We start from the raw sequence: 22,808 nt of genomic DNA on the forward strand, positions 1-22,808 counted from the left end.
ATAATAAAATAGAAGGCGTTACTTTCAGAGCAATCCTCATAGATTGAGCTGAGAAAGTCTCCTTTGAAGCAAGTTTTTTGTTATCTTTGTTCCTCTGAAGATAGATAAAATTATTTTCAGTTCTGCTCAGGTGTGTTTTTCATCGGTTTTAGAAATTGCCAGCTAGTCAGAAAATACATTAATTGACTACCTCTGACTGTTGATAAAATTTGAAATAGTAAGTTGTGTTTTGTGCTGAAACTGAATAAGTCCTGCTGAACTTTACAAATAAGTTTCTCTGCTTTGAAGAAGGTAAGTTAGAGGAAACGCAGATTCAGCTAGCACATCCAGTTTTCATCAGTTCAAATGGGAATTGCTAAGATACACTAACCTTCAGTTTCTTCTCTTTTATTACTTAAATTCACATTGAGCAAAGCACTTAAATGCGTGCTTAAAGTCTGCATGGAAGTGAATACAACAGATGCTTAAAATCTTCCCTGAACTATGCCATCTGTGAATAATCTGCTTTTATATAAAATACTATGTTAGCACCATAATTACAGCAGTTTAAATGAAATAATTAAAAGCCTTATTTCCAAAATGGCTCATTTTGAATGTAAATGCTGTAAATTAAGCAGGCAGAAATTTGTCGTTTGTCAACATACAGCAGTGATGAGAGCTTAGATCTGATGATGTGTTCAGCATACTTCTAAAAGTCTGTTTCTCTGAACATTTAAAGAAATCCTGATTAAAGTAGTTTTCAAGATTCTTTTGCCTTGAAATGAATAGCAGAAGTGAGAAGTTTAATGATTTGCAATGTTTTTACTATTTTAGGAACGTTTAGATTTTGCAATGAAAGAAATTATCTTTGATTTCCTTTGTGTTGGAAAACCTGCAAAAGCTTTCAGTCTCAACCCTGAGGTATGGCATGCATCTGCATTTATTTTTTGTAGTTTATATGTATTATATACATTCTAAGCATGTTTTTGCCATTGTCCAGTTTCTAAGTGATATCTTGAAATTGATTTCTTGATGAAATGCTTCTGTGGACTGATCTGTGAAATGGCTCATAGTTCATTCCTGTCTTGTGCTTCCTCAGTGAAGGTTACAGAGTGTGAAGTCATATAAATGTGTAAAACAAAAAGGAGGAGAGAAATAAAACTATGGGCCACACTATTTCCTGATCACTCTGCTGATGATCTGTGTAATGCATGGAAATACTCCATTATAAAAACAGTTTCTTTTTAAAGATTTCAACGTTTTTCAAAACAGTGTTACTAAGAAAGAGTATATGATGCAAGAAGAATTGAAGCTGGTGGCCATGTGCATCTCCACTAGTGTTAGTCATGTTTCTAGTGCTTTCCTTAGGGTAAACAATCAGGCATTTGAAAATCTTCAAAAAAAATTAAATACTTCATGAAATAATGAAAAATACTCTTGAAATTCATTTAACTATAATTAAAAAAAAAAACAAAACAAACATTTGAATGTTAAAAAAATAATTCATGCAAGATAAGAAGTATTTGTATTCTTCACATAAAATATGTCTGTATTAGATTAGTTAGTCTATATTACCTTAGTTAGTGGGTGGAAGTTCTTTCCTCAGAGAGTGATAAGGCACTGGAACAGGTTGCACAGAGAAGTTGCAGGTGCCATCTGTGAAAGTGTTCAGTGCCTGATCTGGTGGGTGGCAACCCTGCCCACAGCAGGGAGTTGGAGCGAGATGGACTTCAAGTTTCCTTCCAGCCCAAACCATTTGAGAATGCAGTGAGAATGCTTGTTGTATGCAGCCTTCTGTGTTTTAAGTCCATGTGAATGCATTTCTTGAAAGCTGTCATTAGGACTGCTTCTCAATTTTTGGAATACATTTCTCAGAAATGAAAAACATTCTGGTGTTTTAATCAATGGAGTCTAAAGACTGCAGGTTTTCCTCTCAATTCCCTGGAGACATTCACTGCACTTAGCTTCGTCTTCCTGATGTTTTGGTGCTGAGCTCCATCCCAAACTTTTCACACAGTAGGGTCAGTCTCGTGCCCTTTTGAGACAGTTATTCATTTTGTGCATAGTGACCATTTAGGACATATGTGCTTAACTCTAGGTCCAGTTAGGATGTATTATTAAACTCCAGGTTCAAATCCATATTTTTTATTCTGAAGATAAAATTATAATGTACAGATGGGAAGAATTGAAGTTTTGAGAGTGAAGAGCAACCACTCATAGTAAAGCTATAAATTCATAGTTAATTTTATGGCTATTTTTTTATGACATATGTCAGGCTGGTTGTTGTGACCAAAATACTGAATAATGTACAACTGTGTAACAAAATTTCAGTGATTTAAGAATATGATTGTTTGATTATGATAATCATTCATCTTCTGAACTTTACAGAGAATGAATATTGGTCTGAGAGCTTTCTTGGTAATTGCTGATAGCCTGCAGCAAAAAGATGGTGAACCTCCAATGCCAGTGACTGGTGCTGTCCTTCCTTCTGGAAATACTCTCAGAGTGAAGAAAACATATCTGAGCAAAACTCTTACAGAGGAGGAAGCAAAAATGATAGGTCAGTATGAAAGTTGCACATGAATGAATGTGGAAAAGTCTCTAGAATGATTTAATACTATTAAAAATCCAATTTATTTCATTATTATAAATGTTTCTGTTCTAATGAAATGTGGTTTGGTTTGATAACTATAGGGTTTTTTTAATTTTTTTTATTATGCAAAATTATTTTCAAGAATGGTATCTAAGACAGCAATACCCTGTTTTTTAGATGTTGCAGATGATAGTTAAGAATTAACTCTTTTAGTTCTGGCTATCTGTGTTTATTCATGGGTATTCATCCTACTAGAGACAATTCCAGTGTCCTGAAAATGTACCAGCTTTAAAGTCCAGCAGAGATTTCTTTTGTGTAACCCTGTTTTAATTGCCATGCGTATCTCACACCAAGGGAAACTTCTAAGAATGGCAGAAATTTCTAAATGTAAAACAAAACTGAACTGAACTCCCAGGTTGAGAGTGTCCTAGGCTTCTATTGTAGTCACTGTGGAGAATCCCATGCCAAAGAAAACTCTTGTGTATCCTGTGCTGAAGGTGTCTGCATTTACTAGTAGAAAAGGAAATTTGGCTACTCACCATGGTACTCCATTAACTCCCCAAATCTGTGTGAATGAAAGAGTCTGCGTATTTCCACAGCAGTGACAAAGATGTACTGTACCACTGCTAGACCATTGTACCATTGTTAGGAAAGTGTAGAAGCACAGGACTCATTGCTGTTAAATGTACAATGGACATAGTATTTAGTGCTGTTGTTAAGTCAGTTCATTTTGGTTACTCTTTGTGACAGTGAGGACTGCATTTGGTAATAAACGTTTGAACTCTTGATTTCTTCTATTGCATTAGTAAATTCTTTACTATGTTATGGTACAATATCCTGATTTCCACATATAGCATTTAAGGTTAAGCTGGGCAGTTCCTGTGTTTTCTTTTGCATTCTGCTATGCCATTGAACTTTTGATTTAATCAAATTTGAAAATTGATGTCATTTTGAAGTTCTAAGATAATGTTGTCTTTATTAAACAGGAGAATTGAATGGAGATAGCTGATTAGAATATATTATTTGGTGTTAGTAATCTTAAATTTGATTAAGAAAATTAAAATTTTAGCGTTTGATTAATATGGAAGAAGAGAGCATGGAAGTTTTTTTTTGTGAAGTATTTGATTTTCATTAATACCTTTAAAGCTGTGTATCTAATATTGCATTTCACATAAAATAGCATGACACTTATTTCCATATGAGAGAAGATTTAGAAGAGCTTGTTCAGATTCCTTTTTTTCCCATGCTTGTCGTTTCTAAACCTTGCTACTAGATAAGATCTTTCACCTCTGTTGTGAAAAGTCACCAAATATATAGCTTGGCAAACTGCAGTTTTATTTTTCTGTGTACAAACATATTTTGACCACTGGGAAATATGTATTTATATCACTTGGGCTACTTTTATGTACAGTAGTTTTTGGAGAAGGTCACATATTCCATCTCTGAGTTGAGATATCTGTACTAATGGATATGCTGTATCATGTGTAAAACATTGTTCTTAACTCATACAACACAGCTTGACTGAGCAGCTTTCTTTTTCAAAATATACACATCTACAAATATCACAAATGATACAAAATGCATATTATTGCAGGTATGTCATTGTATTATTCCCAAGTGAGAAAAGCTGTGGACAACATACTCAGACATCTTGACAAGGAAGTGGGGCGGTGCATGATGCTAACCAACATACAGATGCTTAACAAAGAACCTGAAGACATGATCACGTGAGTGCTAAAGAACAACAAATCCCATTAAATACTGAGGTGCAATTTTAGAACTTTTGCACTGTTTCTGTCTATCTTGGGTCATCAGAGAGTCAGCAAGAAACAGGAACAGTTAGCTTATGTACACTGAAAAACTGTTTATGATAAGTTGAGCGTGCATCTCTGCATTTTGCAGTGTTTGGAATTGAACTGACTCTCTCAATACTGCCAAAATCTCTGTATGTGTCTTAAGAATGTTTAGATAGTAGAATTTGCAAAGTCCGTGGAAATTCTACCAGCCTATGTTTAGAACAGTTTTAAAGTATTGTTGCATCACCGAAGTTCAAAATAAATGAAAAAAAAAAATTGTAAATCCCTGTTAATATTAAGTGATCTTTCAAAATTCTCATTACTGTGCATACCTATAATCAAAATAAATTATTCCTTAAAAACCCAAGTCACCTTTTCATAACAGTCTTGAATTTGAAAAGTATTCCACTGGACTGGAATCAAACCAGTGTACATCTCAGCCAGTGTTCAACAGCAGCTTTTGGCATTCTCATCTGAACTGAATAATGAGGGAAGTTTCCAGGGGAGAATTCTAGTGAGGTGGACTTTTAGTGTGATGAAGGATGGCCAAACTCAACCATCAGTTTACAGCTGATATAATCTCTATGTTTTAATGCCTTTCCTTTGCCCTTGCTTGTTGCTGTGATGAGCCAGATGAGATTTTAAACTCTTTGTGTCTTTAGCTTTGTCTCGGTTTATTTATATGAAATGCCAACATTACTGCCTGGTAATAGTTCATATTTTTCTTGTAATATCATGGACTGTATTGCTCAGTATTTTTTGCAGTCAGTTTTCATATTAATGTTGGGTGTCCAACTGTTTGAAAGAGGAGGAAAAATGAATTTTCAAACTCACACTTAATTTCCAGAAGATAATAGGTAGAACAGTCAGCACTTAGATGAGAAGTGTACTTCATCTTAGCTCTAAATTTCCTTTCTGTGGTTTCTCAGCATCACTGAAGTGCGGTTTATTTTCAGAATCAGTGAATAATTAGACTTGTGAGTTTTAAGTTTCAGGAAGACTTTTGGTTTGGTAGCAACCTTTACCAGAGACATAAAGTTTGGAAGGCTGGGTGCTCTACAGCTGGCCATGTAAGTTAACTGCATTTCTGTGCTGTAACCAGAACAGCCTTTTATCCAGATGGAACATAATTCAGTTAAAAAATGCAAGAGAAAGGAAAAACACATTATATCACATTTTTTCTTGTTCTTCCATGGAAAAAAATAAAATTTAAGGTGTTTTGTTATCAGTCTTTACCTAAACTTAAGTCAACTCCTGAGCGACTTCATTAACTGTTACTATCGACTTTTAAAACAACCCTTTTAAAAACTGTACTGTGAATGATAACTGAAAAAGCCAATGTATTGTTTTTATGTAATTGCTCATCACTGTATTCACAGAATTTCACAGTTCACCAGAATTAAATAATTGAGTTCTTATGAGCTTTTGTACCTAGATACAGCGCTATAAACTGCGTTTTCTTTGCACCCTCCAGTGGGATATGAATTTCATTACTGGTTATAATTAATTTCCAGGATTTAGTCAGAATAATATAAACATTTTTTTACTGGCACTTCGAAGATTTTGCTGACAGTACCTAGCGAAAATGCCCTACTGCTGGTATGGAAGCAGACTTCCACCTAAGGACAACTGTTGGTGTCTTCATCCAGAGCTCATCCTGCTGGATCCTGAGGCAGCCAGAGATGAGCACAGAGCCGTGTCACAGCCTGCTTGCCAGGCACTTTGCATGCTGTGCCTGGTAGCTCAGATAAGACGGGAACTTGAGCCTCAAACTTGGATCTTCTCCTGCTAGACTTCTGAGCGGCTGATAAGCCACAGAACACCCACAGATTTTATATTTATAAATAATTACTCACTTGCCCTCATTACTGTTTCCTCTCAGATTATCATTTTGCATGCCTCATTTTTAACTGCACAAACTGTTTACAATCTCTAGAGTCTGATAATAATGAAACTCAGCAAAGCTCACTTTCCACTTGAAGTCGGCAAGGAAGACTCATTTGTTTTTGTGCAGATAAAATTACTGATAGCACTTTTGTTTTTTAAAACCATAATACAGTATTTTCCAGTAGTGATTAGTCTAACTTCTGTTTACATCAGTGACAGTAGTCCAAAGGGATTTCTTTGTAACCAAGCTGTCAAAAGGGATGTTTTGTTTTACACTTTTTCGAGTCAGTTGCTGACACCTCCTTTCAAGTTGTGTCTGTTGGATATGTGGTGCAGGTATTATAAAACAGAGATAGTTCATTGCGAAAATTGTTTCCCCATTTTATACAATTTGAATTAATCTATTAAAGACATTACCATGCCATTTTGTTAAGATAATACATATCCAAGCTGGTAAGCATGTAGGAGTGTTAAGAGAAAGAACGGTATTAAGTGACAGTGCAAAACTGTCTTTAATCCTTGAATTAAGTAAGTAAGCCTAGTGTCACTTTATGCCTGTTCTGTACCTATTATTTCAGTAAATAATTAGAGATGCACTCTAAATCTTATTTTAGATTTGTGGAATAACATCATCTTCAGGTTTTCTCTGGGGCTGAACTCAAAAGTTAGCTATCCAAATGCAGTGTCCCCACATTGAAGATTAATAGTGAATAGTATTGTGGGAAAAACTGTGCATTTTAAAATGCTGTCATGCTCTAACTACTTCCTTTATCCTGTATAGCCAAGTAATCAGCAAGGTAAAAAAGCATGAAAAATATTCCGGGGTCTGTCGCAAGAACTTCTTTGTTCTCCAAAAAGTTATGGGAAAGAAATCAGGATTGCATCTGTCATGAAAATAATCAGCAGCTGAAACTTGAACTACTTTTAGAAAAATTAAGGACTCTCAACCTAGTTTCTGGTTCATAGTGAACTTTAAACAGAACCACTTTCTCAGGCTGCACAGGAACAGTTAAACCATTTCAGAGATTAGAGCAGCCTTGGGGCTACTGCAACATGTTTTAGCTGATAATGATTGCTCCATAACTGCTATCTCTGCCAGAGATCAACAGAAACTCTCTGGCCCTACCCACCTCTAAAGAGCGCTTCTCTCTCAGTGTAATTATGGATGCAGCAAGGTTTCCACAGGTTCGTGCCCTCTTGAGGGCAACAGTCTGGTTCTGCTGTTATTTGGCCTTCTTAGGTGTTCACTATTTACTTTATTCAGTTGATGGACTCAAGCTGCATTGGGATGGGGAACATGCCCAGCTTTTTCCTCATTACTTACATCATGCAAAAGCTGATCTTGATGGAGGAGTCCTCCCATGTTGTAACTCTTTTGAAATATCTGCCAGAGAAAAGCAGTAAGTCAATAATAGTGTACTTTTCAAGTACTGTGTAAATACTTTGTATGAATATTGTGAATGAAAAATGTCAAAATCAAAATTTTTTATTCAAGAGCAGTTTCCCTGTTTCATTGTTAGTGATTTTCTTTCTGTCCTCGTATATCTTTATGAGGCCTCTGGTGCTCCATTATTGTCCGTCCCTTCTCTGCAAAACTGTAGGTGGATCCTTTAACACCAGTACTTGTGCAATTAAAATCTTGTTTTAAATTTCCAGTGGTGAGAGAAAACCAAAAATTGATCTGTTCAGAACGTGTGTTGCTGCTATTCCTCGACTGCTTCCTGATGGAATGTCAAAACTTGAGTTGATCGACTTGCTGGCAAGGTAAGCTGTTCAGTCATTAAACAACTGATGAAGGGGAGCAGAATGGAAAACTGAGCCACAGAGTGCATAGTGCTTTCTTAGACAAAGCCATATCCATATAAAACATTGTGTTCAGTTAATGGATAAGAGACAGAAGTTCCAGCATCATTTTACAGCTATTGTGTTTAAATTATAGACTCTTAATTTTCTAAGAGAATAAATATATAATCTAGAGCTCTTTATCATCAATGCCTAGGTTACAAGATGCTCACTATTTATTACTTTTTTTTAACCATCACACCATGCTAATTAACAGAAGAGTGGGATTTTTTTTTTTCTATATAGTGGAAAAACAGGAAAATGCACGTTTAGTTTTGGTTCACAATTCCCACCCATTTGGTAAAATAGAATATTCTGCATGTGATATGTTTCCAAATACTTTTTAGATTAATTAATAATAATAGTTTTTATAAAATTGATTTTGTTATAAGGCAGAAAGTAAAGTTTTAATTTCTTATACTCCCTGCTTGGATTTATTTAGATATTGAATTTATATAGGTATACTTCACTTCACTGCAGAAGGTAGTGTAGAACATGTTCATGGTTATTTTTCAGGACGTCACAACTGTGACTTACTGTAAATAATTATGATAACAAGTGCTAGTCAGTGCAGAAAGCTCTGTCTGGTACATTTCAGTTCTAGTATGCAAGTCGAAGTTTTCAGCATGTGCTTGTAAGTAGATCTGGTGATAAATCAAGCCACAAGGCCCTAGCAACATACTGCAATCATGTAACTGTGGCAAAACAATATTTTCCACTCTGTTCTTGTTTTCGAAATCTTTCAAATATCTGTGAGGAATGGCAGATGTGGGAGTCGGAGGGTTATGTGCAAAAGCATTTTTTTGTACTCTGTGAACAGCCAACTCCCAGTGATGCACTAGAGCAATGAATCAATTAATTCTGCTAGTGGTAAGGAGCACAGACAACCAAACAAGCCAAAAGGGTAAAGGCTCTGTTCCCCGTGGCAAGCTTGATTTCCTTGTGTTTACATCCTGCTATAGATCAGTTATGTGTTGTTTCAAATCATTACATTATCAAATTATACAGATACCACATTAGACATGAATCCCAATTAAGGAAAATGATATGGGACATGTTTGCCTTTAATCCAATATTTTAACCAGCTTTCCGTCCTTACTAATGATCTTAACAAAGCTGGTAGAAAGCATATGTCTGTTATGCTCTTTGACCACAGAGGATTGTTAAGATCAGACCTCAGGAATAACTCCTGTAGAATTAAGAAGGTATAGTCACTGATGTGAATTTCTTCATAAATTAGTGCTTCTCTCCTTACGTCTCAGAATTGTCAAAATAACCACTGCTTTCTCCTTCTTCAAACCTCAAACTTTATGCAGAAAGGACTGTTTGTGATTGTTTAGCTACAGTTAGCATTGTAAGCATTTCTTGGGTGACTACCAAGCTGGGACGTTGTAAGTGGTAGGTCAGTTTGGTAATCTTAGTCCTTGGCTCTGAAAGGAAGTGAGATATCAAGAGGAACTGAGAACAGCATCTCCAGGACACGTTTGGATGCAGTTACACGTCTGTCCATTCTTCCATAGCAGGACCATTGGGAAGTTCCCGTCTTTTGTGCCTATTGTCACTAAAGCATTTCTAAGCCATTGATACTGTTTTAAAACAGATTCTCAAGCACAGCAAAGGAAACAGAATTTAGGTAAACGTAAATGGATGTGTAATATGTTGAAATTTTTTTAATCAGAAAACAGTCAACAGCCAATTCACGGTCCAGGCAACGTATACTATAGTGTTGAAAGAACTGGGTCGGGTCTCCGTATTGTGGAATAGGATCTTTGGGTTACAGTGGGTCACAAACTGAGCACAAGAAAGTTACTGAGCACAAGATGTTACTGTGAAAAGGCAAACCTTATACCCTGGTGTAAATAGAAATGTCTAAAATACTTGAAAAAGTTACCTTCTGATTAGCATCATGCCTGATTTGAAGAGCTGTGTCCAGGCGGATGTGCTGCAGTTAAGAAGAGGCTGACCAGAGGAAAACAGAAAATGAATGATTTAAAACATATAAACCAGGCAGAAAGGTTGAAAAAATTAGGTTTGTTTAAAATATGATAATGTGGACTGAAAATGGTCTACAGAAGTACAGCTTCACTGAAGAAGAAAATAAACTGTTTAAGGAAGTAATACCTGTCCTTATCTTAACGTAAGTCTGCAGGCTACCCCAGCAATAGAGCTGCTTCTGCATTCTCTATACCCTCCATTGGGTCTGGATTCACTACTTTTCCCAGCTGTGGAAAAAGTAATTCCAGGAGATTAGTCATTGCTGTTCTCTTATCACATCATAAATCTTATTACAATATTATTTCTTTTCTTAGTCTGAGGTGATTAGATTTTGAGACTAAATCAATACAAGAATAAAAGATTCTGAAAGATTTAAAAATTTTTAACAGAACCTGAAAATCTGTTTTGCAGTGATTTTGTGCAGGGCTTTGTTGTTTGGATGGAAGGTGGTTAAACATTTTCTTCTCACTGAAAATAAAATAACATGTTAGGGTTAATGGGTTCTTTTGTTCACTGTTTGGTTTTAATTTTTCATCCTCACAACAGATGTGTCTTTTGGCAGTTTGCAGAAGGAATCTGTAACTCTACAGCAAGACTTTCTTCCAGGACAGCTGTATTAAAATTAAAGCAGTACAGCAGATGCCAAGTAAATGCTGTACCTTTTACCCCTTTACTGCCCTCTGGAACCATTCATTACAAATTCCGAAGCTAGGTTTTAAGTTTATCAGATTCAAGTATCAACAAACATTTACTTGCACCCCCAAGCTACCTGTCATATGGTAGAAGTACAGAAATGTATTTTCATGCTCAATTGAATTTATTCTCATTGGGTAGTGGTCAGTGTCATTGCATAGTAAGTTGGGTTTGTAGATGTACATCTTTTGTACCCCCTTTTCCATTATTTGTGTCACTGTGGAAGTCATTTCCTGGATAGCTTAATCATTGTCTCAGGGGTCTTGCTTTGCTTTGGTTTATGGCAATCCAAAGATGAGAAAGAAACGGTCCTTCCCTAGCACAGCAAAATACTGTGATTCCAAATTGATATGAGAAGACACTGTTATTAAAAATGATATTAAAACATTATAGTAATTTTTAGAGTCATATTCACAGGAGGTCAAATTTCTTTCCTTTTACATAACTAAAATGTCCCTTATGCAGCTACAATGGACTGAAATTGTTCTGAGCTCCATCTTATCATACAATTTTAACCGATTGGAATTTTACTCCCCTCCATTTGGCTGGTGTGGTTTTTCGCTTTTTTCTCCCTCGATTTCTATCCTTTTCTTTCCAATGCATCCTTATTTTCAGCTACTCTATTAAATATAGATTAAATACTTCAAAAATGAGTGCTGACACACTCCAGAAAATTATGGTCTCTTGGGCAATAAAAACAAAAAATATCATAAAGTCAGTGAACCAGGAATCGCAAGACAGAGTGATCTGAATTTACTTTGTTCTGCCAGGCTACCAACACAGATGTGGTTTGTTAAATTTTGTGTCAATGCGTACAGATTTTTTGTGTTGAAAGAGGACATCAGCACAATGCAAATTTAGATAGAAATGAAATTTAGAAAATGGAATCTGAAATCTAAACTTCTGATAGGACTTTCAGGGTATGAGGTGAGTTTTTAAAAGTATGGAATGTCCTTAGCCTGGTTTTCCTAATTCCCTTCCTAAGTTGATCAAAACATGAAGAAGTTTTTGATGGAAATGCTCATTTTTATTTCTTTTGAAGGTTTGCTTTCCATAATTGGGATTTTCTTCTTGGCTAAAAATGCATTTTAGCTGTTAGGCAACATAAGTGTTGCAATTCTTCTATTTCTAAATCGAAAGTAAGCAATTTGATAGATTATAAAATCAAAAAGCTTACTCTCATATCACAATGAAGTAGAAATGGTTCACAGTACTGTAACTGACTAAAGCAAAACTGTTACTTGTTTGGGGAGAAAGCAGAGCTGCCAAATTGTATACATACCTTTTAGGAGTGAAGCAATTCTTTTGGATCTATGAATATGTTCATGTATTACTATAGAAAGAATAACAGTAAAAACAGTCTAAGGGTGTTAATTGTGATCAGTAATAATAAAACCATGATAGCCATTTACATTGGCACTGAGAATTTTCCATCAGTGTTAATTTACTGAGAAACGTGCTCGTTACCACAATAAATGCTCCTTAGATTTTCATTACCTGAGATTTACTTCTGCTTACAGGCTGTCTATCCATATGGATGATGAACTTCGACACATTGCACAAAATTCTCTTCAGGGTCTACTTGTTGACTTTGTTGACTGGCGGGAGGATGTGCTCTTTGGTTTTACTAATTTTCTGTTACGTGAAGTGAATGATATGCATCATACCCTACTTGACACTTCACTAAAGTTGCTGCTACAATTGCTCACACAATGGAAGCTTGTCATACACACTCCAGGAAAAGCTGCTGAACAGGCAAAAGCCAGATCTTCAGAGGTATGAAATGACGAGTTTTGTGTCCAAGCATTTACACTAATTGAAGGCAGAAATTGTGTTCCCTTGTGCTTCTGTATTTTGTGTTTCATATTTACTCACCTGAGAAGAATTCACACCATATAAGATTTTTTAAGGTAATTAGTTCAGCAGTCTTTTGAGGACAGACATTTCCTTGTGTAATACAGCAGATGTTATTGTTGAGCAACAGGAGAGAATGCATATCAAACTGAAGTAAGCATGTCAGCAAAAGCTCATCAAGTGAAATATGTCTGTGTAGTTGTTGCAGAAGAATATTTTCCCAGGACTGAAACTGATTAATAATGCTAGTGGGAATGTAATGTTGGGAACAGTGAAGTGGACCTTCCTTTCCCATAGACATTTCATTTGGTTAATCCAAAAACATCAGGTAATATGATTGTTTCTTATAGCCTGCTGTATTCATGTGCTACTGACATTCCTGGGAACTGAGCAGCTTTGCTCCTGCTCCTTCCATCTTCACTGTCCCTTAGATATTTTCATTGTGAGAGATGATTTTCAGATTTCTTATCACCTTCCCCAGTCACTTCAGAAATTTTTTCTTTTGTGCAAGCATGATGTCTGCTTTGTATTGCAGAGAACCATTATTCATAAATAATAGTAGTTTAAAAATGTGAGAAAGAGAAAGCCTCTAATACTCTTCAGTAAATACTACTGCACTTACTGGTGGGGTCCTCTTTGGTATAAGTTTCTAGAGCCCACATATCCCTTCATAGAGCTGCCTTCTACAGTATCACAGGACCTGGGGATCCTGCTCTCTGAAGCAGGAAAACTGCAAAATCTTGGCAGTGTGATTTACTTCTTCATCTTTCAGTAAAGAATGGAGTAAAACAGAGAGTTGAACTGCAGTTTATAAAGAGGGGTCCAGCCAAACAAATCAGTGCTCATGCATAGGTTTTGTGGAATAGGGTATGTTAAAACAACAAAACTCAGTGGTTTGAGGGAATGCTTTCTGTATCAAACTTAGCATTTACAAGGCCTCTGAATCTTGATTCTTTATGTGTTGTAGTTAAATAGAATATTTCTAAGAGATCTAGTTTCTAAACAGTATTGCTTCATTTTTTTTTCCCCTTGCATCATTCTACAGTTGATACCAAATGGATCCAGCCACAGGATACAGACTGAAAGAAGCCCCTATTCTAACGTACTACATGCAGTTGAAGGATTTGCGCTGGTTCTGCTGTGTAGTTTCCAGGTTGCTACCCGTAAACTGGCTGTTTTAATTCTCAGAGAGATCCGTGCTTTATTCCTGGCACTTGGCCAGGCAGAGGTATGGTTTTCCTTTTCTGCAACTTGGAGTTAGTGTTTTCCAAAGCTAAAGATCAAAAGTGGTATTGCTGTTACTTTTAGCAGTTGCTACAGTGCAGCATGTATGCACTTAGTTTTTTTATTAACTTTTTATATGAGCTTTCCATTTCTGTTCACCTTAACATTGCAAACCTTTCTGTAGTTTGCTGGGCATGTATCCTGTACAAGAATTTGTTCAATCTGAAACTTGTACAACAGCTTCATATTTTCTCTTGACATGACGTGAATGTGCAACACACTCTTTTTTTTGGCTGAATGGATCATTTTTGTATTGTCAGCATTACATATTTGTATTGGAAATGAAACTCATTCCTTCAGCATACCATTTTATAAAAAACACAGCATAAGACACAAGTAAGATTATTCACATACGTTTTCCTTGTATAGTAAAGGTCTCTTAAGCCTTTTTTACTGATACAGAAGCATGGAGAGTCCTGTGTGTTGGTGCTCACAGCTTAGCAAGTATCTAAATGCCTAAGAACACAAATACATGGGTTCATAGCAAATGAATGTTCTAATAATCAGTAAGCTAATTTTTCAGTCTTTTGATACCAGCTATCTGGAGTTATATAAGATTTTCTGATATGTGATTTTATAGCAGTGAGTATAGCCAGAAGTTATCTTAATTTAGAACTGCAGCGTGGACTTGTTTCTGAGTTTTATGAGGATAGGACAAAATGCATGCTTCACTACCAAAGTGTTTGGTGTTTGGTGTTGTTTTTTTTTTTGCTGTTTTAGATTCATGGCATAATTTTTAGATGGTCAGAAGAACAGAAAAAAATTGGTAAGGAAAACAGCTAATTTACGTTCTCTGTGTTATGCAGGATGACGACAGGCCTATGATTGATGTCATGGATCAGTTAAGTTCTTCTATTCTTGAGAGTTTTATTCATGTGGCTGTTTCAGATTCAGTAAGTAGTACTTCACTGTTACTGCTAGTAGAAATTGACATAACAAATATAAGACATGATGTACTAAGAGCACAACTGCTAGGAATTAAAGAAATCACACAATTTCAAGGCTCTAGCCATCTGCCCAGGAGCTCCAAAACTCCATAATATTACAGGCATCACCTGTCTATTGCTTCTGGAAGAACCATTGAGAAAGTCTTATTATCAATGTCATATAATGCTTGAGGTGGTTGGAACTCAGTCACTGCTCTCATTGGTCTTGGAAGTTCAAAAAGAGGTAAGTTGTAGCTCCCGTGCATGCTCAGAAGTACCTGTATTTGCACACCTAAACACAATATCTAGATCATTTCATAGGTATAATGAATCCAATTTTTCTTGTGGGCTCTTGTTTATTGTATCTAACATGCTTTCCTGTGGTGTGAAGGGATGAAATCAGGCCATTGTGCAGCTGAAAACAGAAAAGGTGCAGAATCAGAAACTGCTCAAGCAAGAGCTGTTCTGATTCTGTAAGCTAGGAGTTAGGAAATTCATCTGGAATGACAGCATCTGTTTTGGAGTGTTGTAGTTTCTCTAGTTGAAGATTTGAGTCTTGTGCTTCAGTTCTGCGTATTAATACGTATTATGTATTAATATTATAGCAAAGCATGTGTATTGCCAGGAAACTTTCTTTCTGACAAGTACATCCTGGATTGGTAATTTAGTAGTTATTTTTGTAACTGTGAATGGAGGATGCAGACGACTGTTCTATCTTATTTGAGGTCTGACAAGTGGTTAAAAAGGTTGCCAAAATACATGTGTTGAAGTTTTCATGCCAACAGTGATGTTTTCTTCAGAAAATACTGACTTGCTCTGCAGAAATGGTTTGTTGATAGAAAGAGAACCCTACTTGCCACTGAAGGAAGCAGGATTTAAAGTGGATTAAAACTGCTTAAATGCTTGTGAGGAAGGACTTGGGTGTCCTGATGAACAAAAGGTGATCATGAGCCAGCAGTGTGCTCTTGCAGCTCAGCAGGCCAACTGTATCCAGGGCTACATCAAAAGAAGGTGGTCAGCCAGAAGGGGGAAGGGATTGTACCCCTTCTGCCTTTGTAAGGCCCCATCTGGAGTATTGTGTCCAAGCCTGGGTCCTGCAGTATGAGAGGGACGTGAACATGGTACAGTGGGTCCAGAGGAGGGCCTAGAAGATGCTCAGATGGCTGTAGCCCATCTGAGAAGAAAAGTTGAGGGAGCTGGGCTTGTTTAGCTTGGAGAGAGGGCTCCAGGGAGACCTCAGTGCAGCCTTCCAGTACTTGAAAGGAGCTTAGATGCCAGAGAGGGACAGATTTTTTACATGGTCTGATATGATAGGACAAGAAGGAATGGCTTTAAACTGTAAGAGGGAAGATTTAAGACAGATATTAGGAAGAAATTTTTTACTGGTGAGGCACTGAAGCAGGTTGCCTGGTGAGGTTGTGGATACTCCATCCCTAAAGGCATTCAAGACCAGGTTGGATGGGGCCCTGAGGAGCCTGAGCTATTGGGTGGCAACCCTGCCTATGTCAGGGATTTGGACCTAGATGATCGTTGAGGTCCTTCCAACTTAAGCCATTCTCTGATTCTGTGATTCTATCATGGACACATACTCAAATACCCTTCTGAATTCCGAAGAGTATTTACTGATGACACTGATATTTATCAGACCAGCATTGCATGGTGGAGTCTTAATCATGCCTGAGGCCCTGTCTGGCTGTTCAGATGATGAACATAAGTACAGTCTATACTTGTTACAGACTGCACCCTAATACAAGAGACTCCTGAGCTAGAAGTGTTTATGTTGACTAGAAGCATAAAAGTGTTAATCTAAAAAATCCTATAGAAGTTGGCCATAAAGCTGGAAAATAAAGACAAATACTGAGGGGAAGCATGGGTGGAAATAAATTAATTTGGCTGTGATTTTTTTTTTCTCTTCACAGACAACAATCCCTTTAACACACAGTGTGGATTTGCAATGGCTGGTGGAGTGGAATGCAGTCTTAGTGAATAGCCATTACGATGTGAAAAGTCCTTCCCATGTCTGGATATTTGCACAGTCTGTTAAAGACCCGTGGGTTCTCTGCCTCTTCAGTTTTCTTAGGCAGGAGAATTTACCAAAACATTGTCCTACTGCTCTCAGCTATGCTTGGCCCTACGCTTTCACTAGGCTACAGCTGATAATGCCTCTTGTGGATCCAAAGTAAGTGGCATTTTATAGGTTTGTGTCATTTCACTACGAGCTGTATTAGTCTCATATTTCAGAATTGGTGTCTAAGACCTGTGGAGTTGTTACCCAAACATTCAGTTTTGAGTTACATAATTGCAGCTTGTAATGTGGAAAACTCTAGTTCTCTACCTTCATTGATTTTTGCACATAAGATGTCCTGATGAGCAGTAAGTGATGGCTGCACATGTTCTATTCCCTTTTAATGTATGTCAAGACAGTGTGTACTTGAGATTGGGAAATGATTTTAATAATTTAATTCGTTTTTAAATTCCAGTATTCCAGTCAACGCGAAGAAAACAAGTACAGCAAGCAGTGGAGACAACTATGTTACTTTATGGCGAAACTATCTTATTCTCTGTTTTGGAGTAGCAAAGCCCAGTATTATGAGCCCAGGACACTTGCGTGCTTCAACACCGGAGATCATGGCTACCACTCCTGATGGAACAGTGAACTACGATAATAAGGTGATGCACCTTGCTTCAAACAAATTATTCAGTATCTGCATGTAAAATAATGCTGGTGAAAGGTATTTCACTTGGGAGAGTCTTTTGATCTATGCAAGCTGGGTAAGGCATGCAGTTACTAAAACTTAAATTTATCACGAGGTGACAAAAATATTTGACAAAAGCTTTGGCATTTTCAAAATAGTACTTTTATTTTCTGAATTCTGAGTGATGTATATTCAAAGCACAGACATTTTGTATGACGTGTTAAAGTTAACTGGCTGTTCCCTTTCTTTACTTGTGAAGGATTCCTGTAAATCTGTAGCATAAAGAGATTAAGGGAAGTTCCTGAATACACATTGTATGCCTGCTGGACATGAAGGAATATTGAAATATTGTTTCAAGTAGTAGCTCCTGAGAGAAGCAGTAGCACTATAATGCAATTACCGGAATATTTTAATGAAATAGCAAATTAAATAAATTACTATAATGTGAATGAAGGTAAAGGGATTTCTCAAATCTATTTATTTGCTAGGCCTTATTGAGATGACTGTGGTGTAGTAGACATTCAGTTAGGCTGGTGTATTAATATCCATAATGGTAACATTATTTCAACATGTTTTAAACTACATATTGATTCTTAGTGCTATCTTCTTTAACATACATACTCAGTATTCACATCCTGGCTATGAAGTGTCAATCATTTCTTAATATATTTTAGGCTATTGGAACTCCATCCGTTGGAGTCTTACTAAAGCAGCTAGTGCCTTTGATGAGACTTGAAAGCATAGAAATAACAGAATCACTTGTACTAGGATTTGGAAGAACAAATTCCCTTGTTTTCAGGTACTTCCCCATTTCTTATATTCTCAGTTTTTGACTTCTGATTCAAATGTTTCGCTTTTGTTGTAATTTTTGATGTAATTTTTGTTTTGCAATTTAGACATTAGTTTATATGCAATCAATAAAATGATGCTTGTCGGAGAAGACTGGATTGTATTTACCTTTTTTTTCCCCTCAATTTAGGGAATTAGTAGAAGAACTTCACCCACTGATGAAAGAAGCCCTAGAAAGAAGACCAGAGGTCAGTTGAAGAAATTAAATGTAGCAGTTTGTTTAAAAACTGCAAAATGAATTTAAAAATAGTAAATTTTTTGTCTTTGAAAAACAAAGATCCCCAGATAAGCTCTGTGTGCAGTAAACAATAGCTGTATATAAGAACATAACTTAATTGATTGTATTAAATCTTAGTTAAATTTAAATATGATCAGTGATACAGAATGTACAGGCACAAGCCCCAGAAGCCACCACACACAGTCCTCTCATCTCCCCCAGCTGCTTTTGCTCTGCCATGCTTCCCCTCATTTGCTATCTCAAGTTCATGCTAGAAAAGCACTGCTTTGGCTGTAGGGTCGCCCTGTGTTACAGCAGGCGGTTTGTAGAAAACTGTCAGTGACTGAGAGGGGTACTGCATAAGTTCTGCTAGGCAGCATGGGCATAGCCAGACTTCTTGGGGTCTTTGGGAGCACTGTGAATATGAGGCCATCTGTACCACTTGACTTTGGGGCATTGAGCAGTTCTTGTCTCTGCTCAGCAGTACAGACATAGCCGTTGTGTCCATGCAGTTCTGCTGAATACAGAGAGCAGTGCATTGATACCATTCTCTGCCCAGACTAGTTTGCCTGGTTCTCCAGCAGTTTCATACTGTGTATTCACTGCACTGTTCTCCACAGCAGCATCATTAAATTACCCTCATGGTAACTTGGCATGCTGTCCCTGTCTGCCAAGTCATAGTCTTTAGTGCAGAAACCATGTAGAAAATAGTGAACAAAAAGAACATAAGTCACGAATAGGCAGAGGATTTCAGCTGTTCCCAATATTGTAATAAACGACAACAAAAAAGTCACTTTGCAGGAACTTAGTTTGTGTTAAGTTTTACATGGATAGTTCTTAATAACTCTCTGTTTGGCAAACATCAACTACCATGTCCACTTTGCATGGAAATTTCAATAATAAATAGATATAGGAGAAGAAGAGACCACAGTGTGAATTCCCATCTTTCTCCTGGTACAAATTGTGCCACCTTCCAGTAAGCACTGTCACTGGTAAACCCAAGGGTGATTGAATGGGTCAGGTAGCAGTAGGGAACATGGCAGGCCTCCATGTGGGCAGGCAACTGTCCAACACACTAGAAATAGCTTTTTTGAACAGACATATGCCACAGAAAGAGAATTATCAGTACAGCCAATAATTTTAGGGGTAAACCAGTATGGACTGTACACAAGATCCCCCATGTGGGCACTGCAGCTGAGCTTGCCAAGGGGCAGTGATACAGCACTGGCTGTGATGCTGGTGCAGGAGACAGCTGTGCATGTTCAATACTGTATTATAAAAAAAAGAAATTTTCTCTCCATGTATGCTTCCCAGAACCCTTAAAGCGTAAAAGGAGCAAATCAGGCCTTCAAGTAGGACAAATCAAATGGCATAATGATTTGAGCAAAACCTTTGGCTAAACTGCTGCTGGCTGCCACTCCTGAGTCAGAATAAGCAGGGAAAGTGTCATTTTCTTTTCCCAAGCATCTGCTACTGGCCATCAGCAAGGCCAGAGGATGAGGTGAGATTAGCCTTTGATCTGATTCAGTATTGCTGTTCATACATTGTGAAGAGGAAAATTTGAGCTTTCTCTGAGCTTTTCTTATCCGAGCAGCAAATTTCTTTGAGGGCAGAAGCAGCTTTTTTTACCTTCTCAAGCTTTTTCCTTTGTGAGGATGCAAAATAGAAGGAAACAAGTCATTTTAGCCCTTCAGCAAGGAGCAGTCTTCGAGTGCTTTCAAAGCAAAATACGGCACAAAAAGACAGCTTTCTAGAAGATAATGAGATACAATGAACCAGTTAACAACAGTACTGTCCTACTGGAAGTGTATGTTAACTGTGTACAGCCAACATATCCAAGTTCAGTGTACAGGAGTGTTGTCTGCAAGGAGCTAACTTGAATACGAGTGATAATGTAGCTGCAGCATTACCAAGTTCAAGAGTGGTTAACCAGTAAAATATTAGAATTCTGAGGTTGGAGTATCTGATCTTTCAATTCACAGTGTGTCTAGTGTACAGAGTAGATGGTGTAAGGCTAACGTGAATGTCCATACTATCTGGTGATAGCACGGGAACCTTGAATAATCATTTTTTTTATCCAGTATTTCATGATTTCATTTCCATGTGTTCAGTGAGAACTAAGGTACCTATTAACCGTTTCTTCAAGAATAGTTGTAAAGACAAAATTGTGTTGATAATTAATTCTGTATTGACTTATGAGTCAGTATAAGTCACTGTCACTATGAAATATCCAAAAGCAGTCAAGCTCTGTCTTGAAGAAAATGCTTTAACCAGGTTTTTTAGATCTCCACTGTGCAGACTGTTACTAGTTTTTCATATATACATTTATGCATATAAAAATGTCATTTTTTGTTTTTAAACTGCAAGAACAAGAAACGTCGGGAGCGCCGAGATCTACTAAGATTGCAGTTACTGCGAATTTTTGAACTACTTGCTGATGCTGGTGTTATAAGTGATAGGTAGGACTATCATTTATCTTAAATACTGCTCTCTAAGTGAAATAATTTTCAATGTTTACAACACCTGAGTTAATGTCAGTATATTCTTTGAAGAACTGTGCAATAGATTGGGAAGGATTTTTATGTGTTTCTTGAAGAGGCTGCAATATATCTACACTGTTATTGTATTTGATGTACAACTTTTCTTTGTGCTAGCACAAATGGAGCCTTAGAAAGAGATACATTAGCCCTTGGAGCCTTGTTCTTAGAGTATGTTGATCTGACTCGCATGCTTCTGGAAGCTGAAAATGACAAAGAAGTTGAAATCCTAAAGGATATGAGAGCACATTTCAGTGCAATGATTGCCAACTTGATTCAGTGTGTTCCAGGTATGGTGCTGAATTGTCTTTACGCATTATGAAATTGCATCTAATGTATCTAATGTATCTATTGCAAAAGTCATTTATTTTTTCTTCTTTTCTGTTTGCCACTGATTGATAATTGTCATATTGCAAATGGGAAGGGAAATGTGGAGCAGAAGTTCAAATGTCTGTGATGAGTCAGAGAAAAAAATAGTAAAGCATATCAAAGCTTGTAATAGTCATCCATAAGAACCTTCTCTTTAAAAGCCCAGCTAAGAAATTATCTGTGACCTTCTGGGACTTTTTAATGTAAGGCCTTGTATGCCTCTCCCTGACTTTATTACCACTCTTTATAAACTCAGGCAGGCCTTTAAAAATATGGGAGGAGCAGAAAATGTACACTATTACTTGTAGAGGAAATCCTGCCCAAGGTGTGTTTACCATGCTATCTGACTGTAGTTGCTTATCAAAGATTTCTGATGAATTTCATACCCTTTGTAAGTGAAAAGATCAGAAGTGTAATGTAATTCAGTTAGCAAAAAATTTCAGGAAAGAGCATGCTTTAAAAACCTCCATGTAATTACTGAAAGATAATGTCTGGGACTTAATCTATGTATGTCTACAATCTCCAGTTTATATATGACAATACAAAACAGCATCTGTCACAATGAGTACAAAGGAATTTAAAAGAGTGTAATAAGAGATTAAATAGTAAATGCTTTAATGTAAGTTTCAAGAATGCAAATGTGATCAAAGTCATATAGTTGCATTCAGATAAAACACACAAAAAATGTACAGTAACTGAACAACATAAGAAAATAAATGACAATCTTGCTCTTCTCATTTAAATAAAAAGATTCCCTTTTGAGCTGAGTAATGTCAAGTTTTTAGCTGCTACTAACAAAAACACTGAATTTCTTTCCTCTCATGCTCAGTATAAATGCAGGATTTCCTTAGTAGTTGCCAACATTAGTAACCACGAGTAATTGCAAAGGTGTTCTTTGCATTTATTCTCTCGTTTTACAAGGCATGTGACAAAACAACTGCATGATTTATGAATTTTACACGATTAAACTGCATGTTTTGAGAGAATGCAGTAATAACTGATTCATTTCAATATAGTATGTAATTCTATGAAGAGATACATATTCCATTAATATGACAGCTTTAAAATATGTCAGTAACTACTGAAGCAACAACACGTAACTCCTAGCAAACAAATGTTTACTGTGTCATCATCTATCATTTTTAATCATTGTTCATATTGATTTGTGTTAGTATTGTCTAGCTGGGCACTGTCTAGTTTCCAACATGGTTTATAGTTGAATTTCCTATTCTCTTCAGTGCACATTCTTACACTTCGTCCATTGTGTTTTGTTTAGGGGGACTAAAGCTGT

General features: G+C 36.7%; 1 protein-coding gene across 7 annotated transcripts in view; it reads left to right on the plus strand.

Annotated features, from left to right (window-relative positions):
* Window positions 1-22,808, plus strand: part of FRY (FRY microtubule binding protein) — a 235,808-nt gene that overhangs the window by 140,839 nt on the left and 72,161 nt on the right. For all 7 annotated transcript variants that reach the window (XM_052671119.1, XM_052671120.1, XM_052671113.1 and 4 more), the window contains 13 exons: window positions 814-900; window positions 2,368-2,539; window positions 4,167-4,299; window positions 7,912-8,019; window positions 12,306-12,561; window positions 13,685-13,867; window positions 14,730-14,816; window positions 16,769-17,028; window positions 17,330-17,519; window positions 18,220-18,344; window positions 18,525-18,582; window positions 20,979-21,070; window positions 21,266-21,438. In XM_052671119.1, coding sequence (XP_052527079.1) covers window positions 814-900; window positions 2,368-2,539; window positions 4,167-4,299; window positions 7,912-8,019; window positions 12,306-12,561; window positions 13,685-13,867; window positions 14,730-14,816; window positions 16,769-17,028; window positions 17,330-17,519; window positions 18,220-18,344; window positions 18,525-18,582; window positions 20,979-21,070; window positions 21,266-21,438 — 1,924 coding nt within the window. The remainder of the gene's footprint in view (window positions 1-813; window positions 901-2,367; window positions 2,540-4,166; window positions 4,300-7,911; window positions 8,020-12,305; window positions 12,562-13,684; window positions 13,868-14,729; window positions 14,817-16,768; window positions 17,029-17,329; window positions 17,520-18,219; window positions 18,345-18,524; window positions 18,583-20,978; window positions 21,071-21,265; window positions 21,439-22,808) is intronic.

The sequence above is a fragment of the Tympanuchus pallidicinctus genome, unplaced genomic scaffold (assembly GCF_026119805.1).
Source record: "Tympanuchus pallidicinctus isolate F22 unplaced genomic scaffold, pur_lepc_1.0 scaffold11, whole genome shotgun sequence".
Classification (NCBI taxonomy): domain Eukaryota; kingdom Metazoa; phylum Chordata; class Aves; order Galliformes; family Phasianidae; genus Tympanuchus; species Tympanuchus pallidicinctus.